Consider the following 19,835-nt stretch of genomic DNA (forward strand, 5'->3'; position numbering starts at 1 on the left):
CCTCCTTAACCCATGGTGGCTGAGACATAGACACCCGGCAATAGTCAACCAACATAGAACCAGTAACATTTGGCCAAAATGAGGGTCCGACGTATACGAGTCACTCAAAATTACGAGCCAGACTAACCCAAGAAAGGGTCTTGAGCAAATACACGTCGACTAGAAGGTGTAGCTCGCATGAAGTTGCATGAAACGCCCGATCTAGCCATTGCTATGTCGCAGTTGAGGATGTCATTATCCAAGGTATAAGCATCCATGGCAAGATATAGATGTATCACGTTACACAAATGCACATCCAATACTTTAGCAGGACTCTGATGCTATAAGGGAACACGAGATACACATTCTTGGCATTCCTGCGGCTCAGCAATCTATCGGCTCCCTTGCATTGTGACGTCGTAGATCCGTCGAATAGGGCTTGGGGGCATGTACATTAGCCACAAGTGGTGGTACAATTTATAATAAATCATTGTAAAATTAGGTTACATTCGTATAACGTGACTACTTCAGCTAGCATATCCTTGATCCATGTAGAGACGACGCAGCGGGAGAGACCCTTGCATTGATGTCAGGATTGATGGTCAGCTACGCTAATTTTGACCTTGCGATCCGAAAGCTTATACAACACTCTAGGACGTTAGTAACTGGCGTAAGTGAACCTCCTGGTCGTACAAGTTCATGTAGTGTCAAGGATGTATTATCGATTGCCGTGGAATACTCATCCACCCGGTCGTAAGCGGCATTTACGTTCGACAGAAGACTGGGTAATCGTATATTCCCAACATTGCTATCAGCGTCCCATATCAAAAACGGCATAGTCCCTTTGTGATCGACACAAGTGGGATTTGATCACAACCAGGCCAAGGAAGCGTAATCTCACTGCTGAGTAGGGTACACGGTGCCCTGTCTCCTATGGGGGCTGAGAATGAAACACCCGCAATCAACGTCCACGAACGTGTCGTATTGATTTTACTTTCATCCAAAGTCAGGAACCTGTAAGATTGTGGGAGAATATTATATTTGTCGGCTGGGGCTGAGATGCATGTTATTCAATCAATTAGTTCGCCCCAGTACATCGCCCTATCCTAGTCACAACATGTCCGATGGGCCCTAAGCCACCACAGAACGGTCTAGAATGAGGATGTACAGGCTCAGGTACAACAGTGCTCCCTGGAAATAAATTTTTCGATTGGTAGATATTCTATTCACCTTCTAATCAAGCTCCAAATGTAAATGAAAGTGCGTCTGCATGGCAGATAGGTTCCCCGATACGCTCCACAGTTGCAGGGCAGGATTCCAAACAGACAAAACAATAGTACTATGTTATCTACGAAGTGCATAGACTTACACACACAGGCTTATTCTCAGTAACGTCTCAGGTGTGTTGTACATATGTTGGTGGTATAGATAGCCCCCACGTCAGGGGTCTTTCAGCTGTTCCAGATTTTCATGACATATATGCAACTAGGGTGACCGGGTAAAGTTTATGATTTCAAATTGTTGCCTGGTGCGTAGATTAAGTTCTGCTTCCAGAGTGTCAGAAGTATACAACAGCATAAACATGCAGTAGATTTTACTTAAGTATACATACCAGCAAATTGTAGATGTCTCCAAACCCATCATCAGATCTAGATTAACGTACGTATCTAGTACAGCAAATAGCGAACTTGAGTCACCAGCACAAGCCTACGCTTACCAACCTGATTACTTCACTCTCAGCAGAGACAACGCCATTCAACGTACCTGTCTTCCCACAACCCCGATGAAACTGGAACACAAATGTCCTCAGCTTTCAAGGGTAGCCCAACAATACGTCCTCTCACAAGGACCGTTATGGCTTGTCATATTACAAGCGCAACCCGCGGAAGACTATCGAGAAATCTCACAGACGCCTCATGAGTAACATGAAGTACCTATGAGCGCCTGAAAGAGGCTGCGGCTGTTGGTATTTATCTGCCCCCTTGTCATATCATTAACTGTGTAACTAGCAACTCGTCAGTTCATCCATGAGCCGTGAGCCCTGCTGAGGGAGCAAAAGAGGCAGACCGAATGTGAATTCTATGCCACAGTATGATGTGACTATAACGGTGTTGGTAACACGGTATACCGGGGATCGGACCAACATCTAAACGGTTTGAATTATGACCGAAGATAAGTTGTTACTCATGGACTCCACCAGTGGCAAAATACCATGCTGAGGTGCTTTTGGTGGTCTGTGGAGCATGGCCTGATCTCTTTGAGATATCCTGGCAGCATGTTGCTCTCCTTTCTTACGAGTTGGACTAACGAAACCAAAATCCAATCATTATTTCTGTATACTTGGCCAGGCTAAAGATCCCAGAATTGGATGCATCTCCAAGCAGAGTGCGAGAGCTGCTTTAGGGTTAGGTACTGATGAGGTGAGCATGCGATGGATCGACCAAATACTGAAGCCCAAGTCAGCTGAGGTTGATGTAGGGATAATCCCAGACTACACTTTGGCCTTTCCCTAGATCGACTCCTATCCTGGAGGATTCGAAAGGTCGATCATGCTGTTATGTCTCACTTCTGTACAACATCTGTTGTGGTGGCATTGGACTCTACTAAATCTATCGACACCACGGATTGTCATAATAAGTTCTCCTAAATATTGACTGGACGTGGAAAATGATACCATTCATGTTACATACAACTATCCGACAAATATTCCAACAGTACACATTGTGCACCCTCAATGGAGTCTGGAAAACATCAAAGCCCATCTAGTGGTCGAAAGACCTTCATCCAGCGCTAAAACTAAGGTTAGCAACATTACGTATGCTCGACCAAGAAAGAGCTCACCTTATCATACGGCTTGGTAGAATCCACAAATCTCAAGTCAGTTGCTAATCGAATCCGTCTTTGGGGATCCTTATTCTTGCAACTAGCGTGGACCATCCAGGGATTATGGAAGATGACATCGCCAACCTCATACTCCCCAATCAGCCACTTCCGATCAGCCTTCTGGCCGTACTCAACCGTATCTCGACTCAGAAATCCACCATCATTCATATTCTTATTGAAGGCAGATACACGCTCCTCATCAGTCAGATTACCTGCGTTTCGACTAAACTCCTCCTCCGTCTTCTGCCCAATATCAGTCGAGCCCTCAAGATACATTAACCCACCCCCTTCAAGAGAGATATCCCCAATAGGCACCCATGCAGTGAGACTAGTAGGCGGGCCAGCACGGAGATACATCTGATCAAAGTGAACGGGTGTTAGTTCGCTATCTGGCACAAATGCTCTCAAAAGCGTCCGTTGCAACATGGTAATGTGTTCCCACCCTGCGAACCGTCGGATAAATGCTCGCAGCTCTTCTATCTCACAGAAGTCGAGGTAGAATTGAGCCTCGTGTGCGCTGATCATGAGCTCCAGGTATTTTTCCGACTCCTCATCATCTTTTAGTCCGAAAAGTCGGCGGAGATTTCCTGGTGGCAGGTACTTGCGACTGTCCTTTTCGCTGAAGATTCCCTCGACTGTGTCCGTGCCGGGCTTGAGGAGGCCAGATGGGGACATATACTCGAAGTATTCACGGCGACATTTGAGGACGGGTTCTTTGGGGAGGAGGCCTTTTACCTATATTAAATCAATACTGTGTCAGAAATGTATAGATAGACGGTGGCTAGAATATATTTACCAGAAGATATCCGTCACGGTTAAACCGCTCCCGCATGATTTCCAGAGGGGTATCCTTGGAAGTCGGCTGCAAGTAGCCAATTCTCTCTGGATCCATAGGCCCGAAATTACCCTCCAGACTGAGATTCTTTGGGTCAGTGGGGTAATATTTGCCATAGATGTCGTCCTTGGGGAGAGTTTGTTGTTGTTCTGTGGCGGTTACAGAGGTCGAGACCTCGGATTCAACCATCGTAGCCATCTTGAGGTGTTTCTGTAGTGACTTATGGAAGCAATGAGAACCGATAGCGATTTGAATCTATAGAAAAATTGGCCTACGTCTAGGGCGTGTGTTGTTCTTATAACAACACCACAACAGAGAAGACCCCACGCTCAACCAATCAGATGCCGTTGCCGTCTATAGCCGAACTACAGCCGTGGGCGGGTTTCTATAGCCGATGCAGCAGAATCGCTTCTCCCCCGCATTAATTTTCGACATCCCACCATAAACCACTGATATCAAATCGCAAAATTGACTATGACGAAAAGTAAAGGGGAACGTCTCTACCGAGCCTGCATTCGCTGTAGGCAGCGGAAGACGAAATGCGATCTGTATGTCGCCCACAAGGCCTGCTACGAATTGTCAGTTAACAGCTTTAGACAATATACCAACGAAAACAATTACTATCCTTGCTCCAAGTGCTTTTCTGAAGGGCATAGATGTGTGATTGCCACTTCACGCCGAGGCGGCGATTACTCTCGGTTTCGTGCCCGGAAATCCCAGAAACACCGAGAGGAAGAGCTTCGAGAATGCGATCGCTCGGAGGACACCATTGACTCCAGAGCTGTAGATTCAGTCAATACAGAGACCGTGGCGGCAGGCCACAGACTTGGGGGTATTCAGAATCCGCTAGAGGCTCTTCAGATTCTTGCACAGACGGCTGCGACTGAAAGGAGTGCAGAAAGGAGAAAAACATCAATGTATCAAGTCGACATTAATCAGATGTCTACGAGAGGAGACAGTAATGCTCAGGGTAGTTCCGTCACTCATCCAGCAAGGAAATCCTCGACTCTTCTTACTAGTGAGCTTATCCAGAATGGCATCGTGGATATTCAACTTCTGGAGCCTTTACTTCAATACTATGTAATATATTCAGTTGCGCCCGCTCCAGACTAACATTTTAACCAGCTATGTCCAAAACTTCCATCCATATCTGCCAATTGTTCCCGGCCATCTGTCTTCTTTGGATAATATCACGCAATCATGGGCAAATGACACATTTCTTCTAACAGCTGTGTTGACCATCGCAACAAAGGACCGAGGGGGCCTGGAAGGCTTGCATGCCAGAATATCGCAGTACATGGAAAAGCTACTACTGCGAGTTGTGTTGGGCGCTGCCAGTGGTCGGCATGTTGACTCAGTGGAAGGACTGCTGCTCCTCGCCGAGTGGGTTCCACACATCAGTACCGAGGAATGGGCAAGGGATGCTGCAGCCAGCAACGGTCCGCCTCAACAGGTGCAAGTGACTGAAGAGGATAGTGTTTCATGGAGTCTCATTGGACTGGCAGTCCGTCAAGCCTATTTGTTACACCTGGAAAGGTATTCGTTTCATGGCGAATCAAAGGATGAGGATAAATTGGATTATCATCGTAATAGACTGGCCTGGATCTATAAGAAACATCTCCGCATCCTATTATCCTAAGCTGACATACTTAGTCACGTACCTTGCCGACCGTCAGATTTCTATCCAGATGGGTCAAGCGTTCTGGTGTCGCGGGCCTGGTTTATCCACTCGGTTCACGATAGAAGACTACCCCTACCTACGGCCGCAGAAGGCGAATGGGGTCGATTATGCGAGTTTTGTCCAGGCTCAAGTTGAGCTAACCACTATCTTCGGAAATATTCATGATATCCTATACGCATCGAAAACTCGCACTGTGCAGCTGATGCTCATGGGCGACTACACCAAGTATCTTGACGATAGCTCCAAGGCACTGGCCATGTGGAAAGAGGCCTGGGCCAATGTCGATTTACCTTTTCACCTAAGCGGTCTCCTATGTCTCCAGTTCGAGTACCTCCGTCTCTACATCAACGCGTTCGCTTTCCAGGCGGTTCTTTATCGAACGCCTAAGAGTCCCGTTGAAAGCGATAACGGAAAGACTTCATACTTCCCCTACAGCGTGATGGCTAATGCTGATGGTAGACACATCTATATTGCTATCGATGCAGCTAAAAGCGTGCTCAAGTACCTCATGGAGCCGTTGAACCCCAACAAGCACCTCAGGTATATTCCTGTCCGGTTCTACCTGTAAGGCTAATACACCTACTGCCACCACAAATAACCATCCTAACCAGTCTACAGATACGAGATACATGCTTCGGTGTTCCTCTTCAAAGCGCTGACTGTTGGAGCTTTAAGCTCTGAAGAACAACAGACCTGTACCACGCTAGTCCGCCAATTTATCTCCATGCTCAAAAGTGCAGCCACAAGCCCATCTCATATCGCTTCCAGATACAGCAAGCTGCTCACAAGTCTGTGGTTCCAAGGACAGACCACGCCGGAGACAGCAAACGACTCTGTTCAGTCGAGTGGCTCTGCGCAAAACCCGCTACCGAGCCCTATAGACCTCGACGAATTTGCAAACACTTCCGTGATAGACAGTACAGGCCCTTTCCAGGATGACTTCCAGACTCAGCAGGCATTATCTTTTCTAGAGTCAACTGAAGGTTTAGAATGCCCTGACACTTTTTTGTCTAACTTGCCGTTTCTTCGCGGTGGGTTCCCTGGCTTGGAGAACCACGGTGTGGGTCAGCTTCTGATGGATTTGTAATTGATAGCGCTTTATTTGATAATCCTAGGAGGACGGATAGTAGCAATGATGATATCTATAGCCGACGCTAATTCCCCGCAAAAGCATCTACCCCAGATTCCAATTCAGGCATAGTGTTACCCCGCATCATCATGATTGTCGATTGATGGCACTTGCTTCCTCTAATCATAGTAAGGAATGCGGGGAGTGAACCCTATCCAAAGCTATGCCAACATTGTTCGGCCAGCTAGTCAAAGAACGAGGCAAGCCTCTACAATGGCCGTCTACAGCCGTACTCTTGGCGTAGATAGACATATCGTGCCTCCATTGATACTTAAAGGGCCCTGCGAGATCTATTCTGTAGCATTAAATCTCTGTAGAGTAGAAGCGCGCCATCCAAATGACATTCCTTCAGAGAATTATTCGAAATGACACGGTCAAGTCGGACCCCCCGGAGATATATAATTTCCGTGTAGTTCTAATCAGCCTTTCGGTATGCTCAACGTCCCCTGGTTTAGTACATGTTCAAAGAAGCTGATGACATATAGGCATGTGGAGCTTCCATGCTTTTTGGTTTTGACATGGGTGTCATCGGAGGCGTCCTAACCATGAACTCCTTCAAAGAGTGAGTCCCTCTCCTAAGGTCACCACTTGCATAAGACTAACCGAACGAAAGACAATACGGGCTCAAAGGAAAAGAAGACACCGTTCTAGCAAACCTCGAGTCTAACATCGTCTCCGTCATCCAAGCGGGGTCTTTTCTGGGTGCACTAGTCTCCACCTACGTTGCCAATGCCATTGGACGCCGCTTGTCACTGATACTCTCTGCATTGATATTGTTCGTCGGTGTTGCTATGCAAGCCGGTGCTAGTGGCATCATTGGAGTTTTGTATGCAGGACGGCAAGTAAACCGTTCACTTCAATCTCTTTCATTAACTAATGTGGTATATAGATTCATCGGGGGAGTCTCCATCGGGATAGCATCTTCCGTGTGTCCAATATATATTGCTGAAAATGCGCCACGCGGCATCCGAGGGTTATTGACAGGATTCTATCAATTAACCTTGGTATTCGGTCTCACGGTAGGTCTAGACTTTATGATTTAGATCTAAACCTTTTCAACATGTTCCATATATCTAACAAAGGTGCTGCAGTTAGCGTTCTGGATCAACTACGGCTGCGAGCGTCACTTAACGGGAAAGGAACAATTCATCATCCCTCTTTCTCTTCAAGCATTTCCCGCCGTGATCCTTTTAGTCGGTATGCTCTTTGCAAACGAGTCACCGCGATACCTCGCGATGAAGCGGCCGGAAAGAGCACCACGCGTTCTCGCTACCCTCAGAGGGTTACCGGAAGACCATCCATATGTGATAGAGGAGTTGAATAACCTGAGGCGTCAACTGGAAGAGGAGTTGCAGCACTCCGAGCCATCGATGTGGTATCTTCTAAAAGAATCCTTTTCAAAGAAGTCCTATCGCCGGCGATCAATCCTATGCATTACCCTCATGATGTGGAGTAATATGACGGGGACCAACGCCATGACATACTACAGTCCAACAATATTCGCAAGTGTCGGCCTTTCATCCTCCTCGGTGGGTCTATTTGCCACGGGGATATACGGTATCATCAAATTTATAGCCTGTGGCATCTTTATCGTGTTCGTATCGGATACGCTCGGCCGAAGAAGATCGTTGTTATGGACAGGAATCGTTCAGGTATGCAATATCGTATCCCGGAGTTGAACAATCTATTTATCACCGGACATAGGGTATCATGCTATTTTACGTCGGCTTTCACGTCCGATTTGATACGATATCGGAAAACGCCCCTATCACACCGCAAGGATACATTGCCCTGATCGCCATATACCTCTTTGCCGCCGTATATCAGTTCGGATGGGGGCCAGTGGTATGGTCATACTGCGCAGTAAATCTTCCGTGTCGCATTATAGTATATATCTGCTAACTGGCGGGACTAGGAAATTCCCCCGGCACGTGTTAGGGCCCTGAATATGGGCATGGCCACAGCCTCACAGTGGTTCTTCAATTTTGTGGTTGCAAAATCCACGCCGACGATGTTCGCGACGTTGGGGAAAAATGGATACGGGACTTACTTTGTGTACGGGAGTTTCTGTTTCGTGATGGTGTTATACACTTGGTACTTTGTGCCGGAAACTAAAGGTATGATTCCGGTTGTGTTGCTGATTTCTAATAGTCAGAAAAATAAAAAAAAAGGGACTAATACTGAACGATCTTATAATTAGGGCTATCGTTGGAATTTATGGACGAGCTTTTTGAGCGGGATACCGTGCGTGGCAAGTTTATGCCGGCGCGTGATGTTCATTACTTGGCGGGTAAACAGCAGGAGTAAATGATTGCGGTAGAATAGCAATATATACCTACGCCATTGGAGAAGAGTCGCATCCATATTCCCGCGGAAGAGAGATATCTGTAGGGTTTAAATTTTCTCATAGTCATATTCTATTGTGGCTTCTACCGGTAGATGGAGAGTTTGCTATATAAATTATTGAGGAGATCCCACCCTAAATACACCAAGTGCTGTACACTAGGCTGAGTGGGACTATGGCTTGGCTGATCCATTATCTCGTATCTCAGCTTCGACGATCGTTGTTGAGATCTGGTACAATAGTTTGCCCCATTGGTATACTAACTACTATATTCAGTTCCGTAGATCGGCAAATAAGGTCCCCGGTTGGTCGGTGTGACGAGGAGAAATTAGGCGCCGAGGGACTCTGGTAAGTAATCCAAGCACCGGTGATAATGTAGTAATCATGCCACTTTAGGTAAAAATAGACAGGTAACTGGGTCACTCGGTCGATGGTCAACCGAGACCGTATTGCGGCCGTTGTCTGGATTCTTCTGTATCCTTTCAACCAAGGTATCAGGGAGGGATATTGGTCGATTGATATGTTTCTGAGAGTTTTATATGAGAATCATCGGACGATGGCCAACGATGGCCAATATCCCCGCAGAACTATTCACGTTCACCTTGGAAGATGAGGAATCTGAGCTCCTGCTTCTGCTGACCCTGGAGCATGTATATTGTACACCTCGAACCCGCCGAGGCTGAGCGAATTTCAAGGGACTCATGTCGGACAAGTGTTTTAACGGGGTCATTCATGACGCGGTAGTCGTATAGATGGTCAGGCAAGAAGGTTGACCGTGGCTTAACTCGACCCCTAAAGGCGAGGAAGCGGGAACAAAGGTTTTGACAAGGGCACCAGCCTGACTTATATCAAATCAGTATGTGATGAGGTCCAAAAGCGAAGTACATACACATATGAGGTGTAATGCTCCAATGTGAAACAGTACACAGCAGCATACATACGGCAGTAGTCATTAGTAATAGATGTTGCTTATTATAGGGACAAATGAGTGAAGTATGACAACATATGATTAACATTAACACGTCTTCTACTGCCATCACATTCACTCCTTTTCTAATCTTCTGGTTGTCAGGGCTACAAAGCACCTGACTCACGACTAACTTCCTTGTCCTGAGGTTTCTTCCTTCCAGTGTTATTAAACTATCAACCAACCCATTCTCATCTTCTGTCAGTATGAACAAACTACCCCGGGAAATTGTTCTACAGATCCTATGGATTCTGAAAGACGAAGAGAGCAACATAGCCCCGCTCCTTAGACTCAACTCGCAGTGGTTCAATTGTGGCATATCGGTATTATGGGGAGGTGGGGGCATGGGCCAGGGTATGGATTCTGAACTCGTCGAGGTGCATCAGAGCCGCCGACAGATCTACGCCTCTGTGACTAGATCATTAAATCTCAGAGTAAACCAGAGGGCATATCGAGCAGCTTTCCGTTATCTCACCTTTCCGAAATTGACCAGTCTCACAATCGCTTTTGAGCCTCTTACGTATGAAGAATATCAAAGTCCAGAGTTGCTAGTCCTAGAAGATAAATTTGATCTTCAACAATACTTGCATTCGGGAATCCGATATCTTTGGGTCACTGGATATGTTAACGCAGACCTACTTGCATTTCCCGACACGTACTGTTTCCACTTGCGGACGCTATTTATCACCAATGTACACCCTCATCATAGACTAAAAATTCTCTCGAGGGTCCTCCAAAACAATGGCACCGTAATCAACGGGGCCCTTACATGGAAGGACCCAGCTAGGCGTATGGCTGCCGATATTTTCAATATTTTGGCGACACATAATTATCTGCGCCACCTTACCACCGACGGGTTGCTCAATAAATATCTACTGGAAACCCTGAGCAATTCATCACCGTTTATAGCTTTGCGGGATTTGGATATAAGAGTAACAGATGACGCTCTCTCGTCGCTATTAACAATAGCAGGATCAATACGGGACCTCAAAACGTTACATCTTTACTTGAGAGAAAGGAGTGACACTTCTGTCCTCGACAGCACCGTATTTCCATCCATCTCCAAGCTAACAGGGCTGCACAGCCTCGAACTTTCCATCGTTGGAAGTACGGAAGTGATTTCGAATGAGGATCTTTTGTCTCTCGGCAGTTTGACGCAACTGAGAGAACTAAGGCTCCTTTCAAGTGACAGCTCTTCTTTCCAGGCGCCCCATTTCACAGATAGTGATTTTGAAAAGCTGGTCGCAAATCTTCCTCATCTAGTAGTAATCAAGTTGAAGCTCACTGGGTCCATACTTACCGCAGTTTGTTTGGGTATCCTAGGCAAACACTGTCCATTACTCGAAATACTTTACCTTGCGGGACACTTTGACATGATGGTGCTCAATCCTGAAAAGGTTCCTTTTTTACCATGGCTTACACACTTGGCTGTTGGAGCATTCATTGATACGGAATCAGATATCAGGTTAGTCCAGGACCCTACCTGGGTGTCTCTCTATGTTGCTATCTTATCTCTAATCTAATATATACTAGCATGCCTACTAAGCATGTCCGACAACTCGAACGGTTATTCCCTAAACTCCGTTCCCTAAAACATGTTGAGTTTCTTGATCCTAGAGATCTTCCTCCTGAGATGACTTTCTCACATTGGGTCATATATTATTGGGATGAAGGACACATGTGGTGATTGTGTGGCAGCAAGAGAAGAACCAAACCGGGTATATTCAACCCTAATCCGACAAGCCCATGCAAATTGCTACAAGAGGGCCTATTATGTACTTTGGAAGATTCCTAACATGAGAGAAATACTGCGTCAGCGGAGTCCGACAGGGTCCAATTATCTCCTCTCCTCCTATGCAATGTAAATTCAATGTATTGAATCTATCTTATGATATTCTTCTGTCATATCCATAAACTCCCCCGGCCATAGCAAGTCACACAATTGCCCCAGTATTATTCCATACTATTGATCTATTATGCGCGAGATATGGAGTCATTCAAATGCATGCCATTAATTCCATTTGTAGATGGGTGGACCCTATTGATAAATACCCATCGCAAATACACCAAGAGAATCGTATCATATATATGGCTGCCTATAATATGTTTTGCCTCTTTTAGCCTCCGTAACAATGGCTATCCAAGCAATTTGATACCCCACTCAAAGTCTTCAGCATGATGATCAGTATTCCTGGTCCACATTTCCATCTAAGACACTTGATATATTCGTAGTTACACAGTTAGCTATTTGAGTCGGAAACCTATAGTATGGCAAAGTATATGTGATATCACTTTTTGCACATCTCGTTCGTACTGTTTACATATTCATCATTATAATTACTTCGCCCCTCCACACCTAGTCTAACACCATAGAAGAAGTTTATCTCGGAGATGGGACGTGTCGATCTAACGCTAATGCATGGCGGCGGTATAGAACTTTACCAGGAAGCTGGATAGTGGAGAATCCAAACACAGGTGGGGCTATATGTGTCTAGAATTATCTAGATTGATTCCCTAGATGAAAGTGAGCTCTGCTGATCAGCGTGTGCCTGTCTTCATGGTACTGGCCGATAGATATTTATGTTTACTGTGCGACTAATGTCGATGGTACGTTGTCATTTGGTTCTTTGTGGACGCGTTTGGGATCTATGGCTTGGGCTGGCAGGTGCTAATTATTTTTTAAGGGAATTTTGTGTTGGTAGAGAAATGGTTTTAATTAGTTTAGAGTCTATTGTAGTCTATTCTAGCTAAAGATGAAATAAATGCAAGGTCTGTCTATCGCTCTATCATATGAGATATGCACGCTGTGGTAGGCAGGAATGTACGGATCTGTACATCAACAGGGAATATATGCAAGTCTTGAGAGAAAGAAAAAGAAAATCGAAAGAGCGAAAGTAAAGGCTAAAGTAGATGTATATACAGTCTATCAAGCTGAAATAAGAAAGAAGAGAAGGGTAAGGGAAGCAGTACTTAACTGCATTTAGAAAGTAGTCCCTGCGTACGACACAAAGAGAGCCAATTTCTCCAGTGCGGATGTATAAGTATTCTCCGCAAAGGGAACTGCGATGAAGAATGCAACGACACGCGCAAGGAGCATGTATAAACTTGAGGAGCAAGGTAGCGCATCATCTATTCAGCCTTCTTCGAAGCCTTGGTCCTCAGCTTCATCAACGCAAAGACCAAAGCGTATCCACTGATAGCGAAGATAACGCAGATTCCGGCGTCTCTCCATCCGTAGTAGTAGTGGTTGATGTTGAGCGTGGTCAGGAAGTCACTACCACTGCGGTATTCACAGACCCTGCACCCCGATGTAGCGTCAGGATTGGTCAGGTTGATCCTCGAGCCACTACCGGCCATGTAGTCGGCAAGATAATCGCCGCAGGTGCCGTTGACTGGGTCAAAGATCGCAAATTCGTCCTCGTTGCAGGTCACCTTTGCGCCCCACATGCCGAACACTAACATTCCCGAGGTAACATAGTTGAACGGGTTCAGGTAGTACATCCAGTATCTCCAGAACACGGTTAATTGGCTGTAAGGCACAAAGATACCACACATCAATGTCAGTGTGCTGATAATCAGAGGGTTGACAAGCGCGGCAAAGGTCGGGTTGGGCGCATAGGCTGCAACGAACTGGCCAATGCCGGTATAGATAAACTCATAGATGAGCATGATGAAAAACGTGGCACCAGACCGGTTGGAGTCATGAGGCAGTCTTACACAGTAATACCAGCAGGCAAAATAGAGAACGGCGCAGACACAAAGATAAGGAAATTCGGAGACAATCAATCCAGTAACGAAGGCAACCCATGAATACATCTTAGACTTCTTTTCACGAGCATCGTAAATATCACGGCGCTGGATAAACAATGGCTGAAGTTGGTTGATAACACCAGGCGCAACGAATACGAAGTTGAAGATTGTGAACATCTTCAAGTTCAGAGCCGATACACTGGGACCGGTGTGCCAGAAGGAGAATCCGTTAAGCAGGGCAGAAATAATGTGCAATGAGAACTTGTTATTAACGTAGTTGGTGTTCCGAAATAAGGCGACATTCATGCGGTGGGTGACAATCTTAACTTGATCCCACAAGGGCATCGAGAATTCATAGCCATCGTCGTGAGTTCCAGGGGGTTTCGCAGCGGCATCAGAAATCAACTGATCAAGCTCGACCATCATGTGTTCATGTTCAGGGGATTCAAGCCAGATCTGATGCCAGTCTTTATCTTTCACCTCTTCGATACCTCCGGTCACCACATCAATCATGAACTCGGCAGGATTCGCCTCAATAGGACATGAAGCACCGTACTTGCCAAAGTATTGTTTGATTGCTGCGCCGTTGTCACCAATGTCGCCAAAATACACTGTCTTTCCGCCCCTGGCAAGCAGGAGTAGAGTATCGAATTGAGCGAAAAGCTGAGCGGAGGGCTGATGAATCGTTACTAGCACAGCTTGGCCGACGTCTGCAAGCTTCCGAAGGAATCTGACTGTGTTGTAGGCCGATTGTCCATCCAAACCAGATGTGGGTTCGTCTAAGAAAATTAGGATACTGGGCTTCGATACCAGCTCCACTCCGATAGTGACACGCTTTCTCTGCTCAACACTAAGCCCATTGCCGACTGTTCCGATCAAGGTATCTGCCAGGTCGTGAAGCTCAAGTAGATCAATAATCGTATCAACGTACTTGAGCTTTTCTTCTCTGGGGGTATCTCTGGATTGTCTTAGTAGTGCAGAGAATTCCAATGCCTCTCGGACAGTTGCGTATGGCTCATGAACATCCAATTGTTCGCAGTACCCTGCCATTCTTTGGAATGACACGGGCAACTCACGACCATCAACCAGTACCGAGCCCTTGATTGTGCCTTCAGTTTTGCGCTGAGCGAGAACGTCAAGTAATGTCGTTTTGCCTGCACCAGAAGACCCCATCAAAGCGCCTAACATTCCAGGCTTGACCCATCCATGAATATTGTCTAGTAGAACCCTCTCGCCAGTGGGCGTATTAACCGTGTAGGTAAGGTTCTTCCAGGTGAATATAGACGTATTGTGGGTCAGATTTCCTTCATCGGCAGAGGTCAGCGCATCGCCAGAGCCTTTTTCGCGTGCGGGATCTTTCTCTTTCTGCGCCTCTGCATCCAGATGGGCACGATGCGCCTTGAGCTTCTCCCGGGGTATAAGGAGAGAGGCTCCGGCGGCGGCTCCACCCTTCCAGAAACAAGTACAAATAACAGTCAACACGGCGAAGAATCCCCACCAGCCCCAAAGGACGCCATAGTTTCTCCACATTTGCGAATGCTTATAGTGAAGGGAAAGGAGATATTGGTCGCCAGTCACGTAGTCAGCCCCAGGAAGCGCACCTCCCACGCCTGTACAAGCCTTGTTTGCAGAGCTGACATTCTCGTATCCCGGTCCACTGGGCACAAGGTTATTTCCAACACAGGGAATAGTTTGCCCGTGGAATTCGTTTGATAGAGCAGCTTGGAACGCGTAGGCAAATGGGTTGGTATAGTACAACTCAAGGAACCAGTTTTTGATGTGTCCTTTGGGAATCATATAACCGGCATACATGACAATGCCCTTGACGGCGGTGCCTGAGATCTTCGACGCAGCTTCGAATGTGCTGAATCCAGCGCCAATACATCTGAACAGGGCTGTGATACACAACGTTGTGGTAAATAGGATGGCCCAGAAGGTGAAGAAAGCGGCAGCAGTATGCTTCAAACCCGTCATCCAGTAGATGACAACGGCGAACAGCGTGCATTGCACCAGAAGGACAGGAAGATCGGCAGTAATCTGCGCGAGGCAGAAGGCGGATGGGTGATACATGGCGAAAGACTTGTGCTTAATTAACACAGGACGACCTTTGAAGGATTCGGTAACTTCAGACATGGCAACGATACAGTTGTACAAGAGCGCAAAGAAGACAGCACCACCCTTTGTGAATAAACCAGCGGTTGTATCAGGGGAGTTGTAGAAGCAGGATCCAGCGATTAGAGCCATAGCAACCGATAGCACCTGTTTTATGAGGAAGGTAGACTTCTCACCCCACAAGATCTGATATTGGCGAATGGTACAAGCAATGAGCTGATCCCAAAAGCCAACGGTGAGTGTGCTACTATTAGGGAGGTACTTTGCTTTTTCCCAGGCCACAGACTCCTTAAACTCTTCCGTTCGCTGTCGGGCAGCGTCCGAGCTGGGATAATCATACTCCCTAGTCATAGTCTGGTATAGCGTGGATCGCTGGTATTCTGCCAGAATTGCCTCGGCATTCTTTGGGAATCTGTTTTCAAATCCGGGTCGGATCTTTCGCTCGGTCGGGACAGTCACACCGGTCAAGTAGTCACCTAGAATTTCAATCAGTATGCATCCCATATGTACGGTCTCTGAGCAGGATGAGTTACATACCAACATTGGCGCCATCGGAGTACACGAAGCCCAGATCTTCCATGAACGGCTTGGCAGAGGCAGCTGGGCCATAGTAGATCTGTTTTCCTTCGTCCAGCACTAGGACCTTATCAAACAGGTTGTAGATACCGTTTCCAGCCTGATAGAGGGTCACGATAGTGGTAAGCCCCATTACATTGGTCATTGCTCTGAGGGCTTTAGCCCACTCCAAGGCTGTGCTTGCATCAAGGCCGCGGGTGCTGTTGTCCCAGGTGAAAATAGAGCCATTGGTGGCCATGCATTCGATAATAGAAACTCTTTTTCTCTCACCACCAGAAACACCGCGGACAAATTCATTGCCCACCTTAGTATCGGCAGTGTGTGCAATCTTCATGGATTCTAATAAAAACTGTTTCGTCTCGGCAACATAATCGTGCACTGATTTGGTTTCAGCGGGGAGATGCGCCGGGACCTTGAGTTTAGTTGCAAAATCCATGGTTTGGCCAACGGTTAGACGAGGATAAAAAAGCTCCTCCTCAGTATTCATGACAATCTGGCCCCGGTAATGGGCTGCTTCCTCCGAATTCATGTTTCCAAAGGACACATCACCGTGGACAGAGTGGTATCCCTCGCGCCTATTAGCCAGCATCTTAAGAAGCGTAGTGCATCCCGATCCCGGCCGACCCAAAACCAGCAACATTTCACCTGGTTTAACGCAGCCATGGCTGTCCTGCAAGATGGCTTTGAGGGGTGGCTTTCGGCGCCAGTCCTGAATAAGCTGAATGATATTATACTGAGTGAACTGGTTTTCCTTGACTGCAGCCTCGGCTGCCAGAACTTCAACGGTGAGGTTCTGCCATGTCACGCCCAGCTCACGCTTTTTGTACCCTGCCGCTTCTGAACGCTCCTTGTTCCGAATAACCTGATCTGTCATGCTCCATTCCGCATCTCTACCGGGAGGAGGCGTAATATGTGGGCTACCGTGGACGGCAAGGGTTTCCGCACTGGTAGCTTCACGGACATTGTTATCTGGGACACCGAGGGTTGGCTTTCCGCTATATGCTTCGAACTCTTCGCCAGATTGGTCTCCGTATTCGGTCGGTGCTGTTGAGGCTGGAAGGGCCTCATCGTGAAGATGGAACTCCATCTTGCACGTGCGGTTGTTGAGGGTAGCAACGGTGATATCAGAAAGGTCGGTTCATGCACGCAGATGAGGACGACAGGCTTTCAACATGCAGTTGATATTAGTAGAGTCTATGCTCTGATCTCTTCTCAAAAGGGAGTAGCGAAAAGTGGGAATGGCTATGTATATCTATAATTCCTGAAAATATGGAACAGATCCGTCAAAAGTGGGAATGCTTTTGGGAGAGTGTGTTTGTTACCTAGTCCCACCAAGCATATTCTTGCAATTATCGTTTTCCCAGATAGTCCCAACTGAGTAAAAGGCGTGCTGAAGCCGAGTACCCGGGCAGAAAGACAGGCGAAAGATAAACAGCCAAGACGTGGTAGTCTTGACAGTGCGAAGAATATAACGCATATCTGCCAAAGCGGATCTAGAGGTGCATCTCCCACTAGAAGCTGCAGTTTGATTCGCGAGTTCGTGCTCCATACTGTTCGTAATCTAGAGATGGTGACATTCTAGAATGTGATTACTCGTGGCATCGTTCCCCACTGTGTCTGAGATAACTGCTACAAATCCATATCTTGTCGGGTATGCATGCGGGAAACGTCCCGTTCGAGCCGATCTGCCACATCGAATTTCGTGAGCCACATTGCTGGGTCCTGGAGCCACATGGGACTTATGCCATGCGGGGCGAGCGATGTCGTGCTAATGTAATGTTTTTGTTTCATATTCTCGAACAAGATAAAAAGGACTCCACAATGTGGCGCCCTGCCGCGGTTGATCGGCTTAGTCTTGGCTGCCGATATTTTTCGGCCTCCCGACTCGGCAATGCCCGCGTGGAGCTCTGCCTATTAAATTGTATTTTTCTCAACAAGGAGCATCTTACAAAGTAGTTTAGTCTATAGAGCGAGTTACATATGGAGAAGTTGCAGTGAATATACATAGAATAGTCGCTCCTGTACACAACCTCCGCGCGCACTTAAATAATACTACATCTCACTGGTCCCCTATAAGGGCGCCAGAAATCAATCAAGTTAGTTTTCAGGTCTGGTCTATAACCATTCACGAGTGTACCATTTGCAAGGCATAGATAAGTCTCTACAGGTTGTCCCAGCCACTCCACTTTGTTCCAGTAGATATCTAAAATTCAAAACCGGATTGTTACAGAACTACAAGAGCGAATAAGTGATACGTAGAAAGCCGATCTTCTTAGAAAATAAATGTACATTGTCACATAATTCATATCGAATATACTAACACTAACCCGAAAAAGCATAGGCATTGGTCTGCCATCATTCAGAATACAGTGACTCAGCAAAAATATATCAAGTGCGCTCCGTAACAAGTCCCAGCTAAATGACATAATCATAACCCGTAGATATCGGGCACGCTTGGTGCAATCGCTTCGTCAAATGACGTTGTCATGTAGTCAAAACCCGATATAAAATCCATACTATTGAAGTCAAAAGGATCATTTGGCCAATGCTGCGAAGTCTGCCATGGTATCAAATTTGCCCCATCTTCCATTGATATACGGGGCGCAAAAAGGCCAGCTGGTGTTTGCGGCATTGATGATTCGGTCTTGAAACATGGGCTTTGCTGTGGCAAATAAGTCGCAATTGGCGGTGCGAGTGAATCTTGTCCAGCAATATCTTCCGATGTGATGGATGGAAAACGCATTGTTTGCGTGGTCTCTGACGTAGTATCGATTGACTCTGGGCTTGTTCTGTGCTCTGTACTTTGCGTATTGTCCACTTTATCCTCTAGCACATGGCGTTCTGATCGTCCAAGGGCTCCCAACTGGCAGAGTATGTCGTGAGTTAATGGATGGCCATTATCTTCGCATCGTAAAGGTCCTCCAGGCCACCCTTCACCTTGTGTTGTATGTCGATATAGTTTCTGTAGTGCGTAGACTAGCCATTTCTGCTGTTCCTCTAGCATCTCGGCGTATCTGTGTTGAGAAAGACTGGTTAGATACCAAGGCCACGGCCGATATGAGAGAATAAGCTGCAATACGAGTAGACACTCACCCATTAGGATATACCTTCTCACGGCCCGACTTCCTCTCTCCATAGTTACAGTCGGTCTTGTCAAGCGCACAACGGCCACAGGGGCTTTCCCCATCGCACTGTGAAGGTCAGCCCATTGCGAGATGGCGCACACGGGGCTTAATAATGCCTACCTTGGCTTTCTTTGACCTACATCGGTCGCATGCCTTACATACTCGCTTTCGAGGACGATTATCAGAAGCAGACTCTTGCACAGAGGACGATGACCCTTGGCGTTTATTCATTTTGGTCTTGGAGTGATAGTGATTCAGCCTTACATCTTCAGAATGATGCTTATCGGACAAGCTAGTTTGATAATTAGTGGATAGGGATGGATAGGCGGTCATTAGTCATATGTGCAGTATTTATGCACATTCTTGGGTAAATCTCCTTCCGGGCCCGCAGAGAGCCACATCGTATGTGGGGATTCCCAGGATCAGAATATCTAATTGGCCGAATGCCGCCACT

General features: G+C 46.8%; 6 protein-coding genes across 6 annotated transcripts; 3 read left to right on the forward strand and 3 right to left on the reverse strand.

Annotated features, from left to right (window-relative positions):
- Positions 1 to 2,790: 2,790 nt before the first annotated feature.
- Positions 2,791 to 3,694, reverse strand: F9C07_8474 (uncharacterized protein; the record flags this gene model as incomplete). The annotated part of the gene is made up of 2 exons (XM_041286878.2): positions 2,791 to 3,597; positions 3,659 to 3,694. The coding sequence occupies 2 exons, from the start codon at positions 3,692 to 3,694 to the stop codon at positions 2,791 to 2,793; spliced, it is 843 nt and encodes a 280-aa protein (XP_041149225.2).
- Positions 3,695 to 4,020: 326 nt separating this feature from the next.
- F9C07_2246859 (uncharacterized protein) lies at positions 4,021 to 6,580 on the forward strand. Its single transcript, XM_071510041.1, has 5 exons — positions 4,021 to 4,245; positions 4,294 to 4,614; positions 4,823 to 5,283; positions 5,351 to 5,942; positions 5,997 to 6,580. Exons 1-5 carry the CDS (start codon positions 4,172 to 4,174, stop codon positions 6,463 to 6,465), a joined length of 1,917 nt encoding a protein of 638 aa, XP_071367790.1. The 5' UTR covers positions 4,021 to 4,171; the 3' UTR covers positions 6,466 to 6,580.
- A 17-nt stretch (positions 6,581 to 6,597) lies between these two features.
- On the forward strand, positions 6,598 to 8,814 carry F9C07_2095777 (general substrate transporter; the record flags this gene model as incomplete). The annotated part of the gene is made up of 7 exons (XM_071508885.1): positions 6,598 to 6,937; positions 6,993 to 7,069; positions 7,121 to 7,530; positions 7,603 to 8,159; positions 8,212 to 8,370; positions 8,423 to 8,624; positions 8,708 to 8,814. Exons 1-7 carry the CDS (start codon positions 6,845 to 6,847, stop codon positions 8,812 to 8,814), a joined length of 1,605 nt encoding a protein of 534 aa, XP_071367791.1. The 5' UTR covers positions 6,598 to 6,844.
- Positions 8,815 to 10,024: 1,210 nt separating this feature from the next.
- F9C07_2215435 (uncharacterized protein) lies at positions 10,025 to 11,341 on the forward strand (the record flags this gene model as incomplete). The annotated part of the gene is made up of 1 exon (XM_041286876.1): positions 10,025 to 11,341. The coding sequence occupies one exon, from the start codon at positions 10,025 to 10,027 to the stop codon at positions 11,339 to 11,341; it is 1,317 nt and encodes a 438-aa protein (XP_041149222.1).
- Positions 11,342 to 12,527: 1,186 nt separating this feature from the next.
- Positions 12,528 to 18,186, reverse strand: F9C07_2286194 (ABC-2 type transporter-domain-containing protein). The gene is made up of 3 exons (XM_041293979.2): positions 17,579 to 18,186; positions 16,218 to 17,517; positions 12,528 to 16,156 (listed from the first exon to the last, which is right to left on the reverse strand). The coding sequence occupies exons 2-3, from the start codon at positions 17,341 to 17,343 to the stop codon at positions 12,948 to 12,950; spliced, it is 4,335 nt and encodes a 1,444-aa protein (XP_041149221.1). The 5' UTR covers positions 17,344 to 17,517; positions 17,579 to 18,186; the 3' UTR covers positions 12,528 to 12,947.
- A 324-nt stretch (positions 18,187 to 18,510) lies between these two features.
- Positions 18,511 to 19,685, reverse strand: F9C07_2286195 (uncharacterized protein). Its single transcript, XM_071510812.1, has 3 exons — positions 19,502 to 19,685; positions 19,350 to 19,447; positions 18,511 to 19,270 (listed from the first exon to the last, which is right to left on the reverse strand). Exons 1-3 carry the CDS (start codon positions 19,610 to 19,612, stop codon positions 18,685 to 18,687), a joined length of 795 nt encoding a protein of 264 aa, XP_071367792.1. The 5' UTR covers positions 19,613 to 19,685; the 3' UTR covers positions 18,511 to 18,684.
- Positions 19,686 to 19,835: the final 150 nt, after the last annotated feature.

The sequence above is a fragment of the Aspergillus flavus genome, chromosome 6, assembly GCF_009017415.1.
Source record: "Aspergillus flavus chromosome 6, complete sequence".
Taxonomy (NCBI): domain Eukaryota; kingdom Fungi; phylum Ascomycota; class Eurotiomycetes; order Eurotiales; family Aspergillaceae; genus Aspergillus; species Aspergillus flavus.

Bases quoted from the DNA above. Each gene is read 5' to 3' on its own strand.
- F9C07_2246859 (XM_071510041.1), top strand. From the start codon at position 4,172: ATGACGAAAAGTAAAGGGGAACGTCTCTACCGAGCCTGCATTCGCTGT. The intron at 5,284-5,350 runs GTAATAGACTGG...TGACATACTTAG, and splicing joins GGATAAATTGGATTATCATC to TCACGTACCTTGCCGACCGT. The intron at 5,943-5,996 runs GTAAGGCTAATA...ACCAGTCTACAG, and splicing joins ATTCCTGTCCGGTTCTACCT to ATACGAGATACATGCTTCGG.
- F9C07_2286194 (XM_041293979.2), bottom strand. From the start codon at position 17,343: ATGGAGTTCCATCTTCACGATGAGGCCCTTCCAGCCTCAACAGCACCG. The intron at 16,157-16,217 runs GTATGTAACTCA...TTGAAATTCTAG, and splicing joins CTCCGATGGCGCCAATGTTG to GTGACTACTTGACCGGTGTG.
- F9C07_2286195 (XM_071510812.1), bottom strand. From the start codon at position 19,612: ATGAATAAACGCCAAGGGTCATCGTCCTCTGTGCAAGAGTCTGCTTCT. The intron at 19,448-19,501 runs GTAGGCATTATT...TGACCTTCACAG, and splicing joins GTAGGTCAAAGAAAGCCAAG to TGCGATGGGGAAAGCCCCTG. The intron at 19,271-19,349 runs GTGAGTGTCTAC...TTCTCAACACAG, and splicing joins GAGAAGGTATATCCTAATGG to ATACGCCGAGATGCTAGAGG.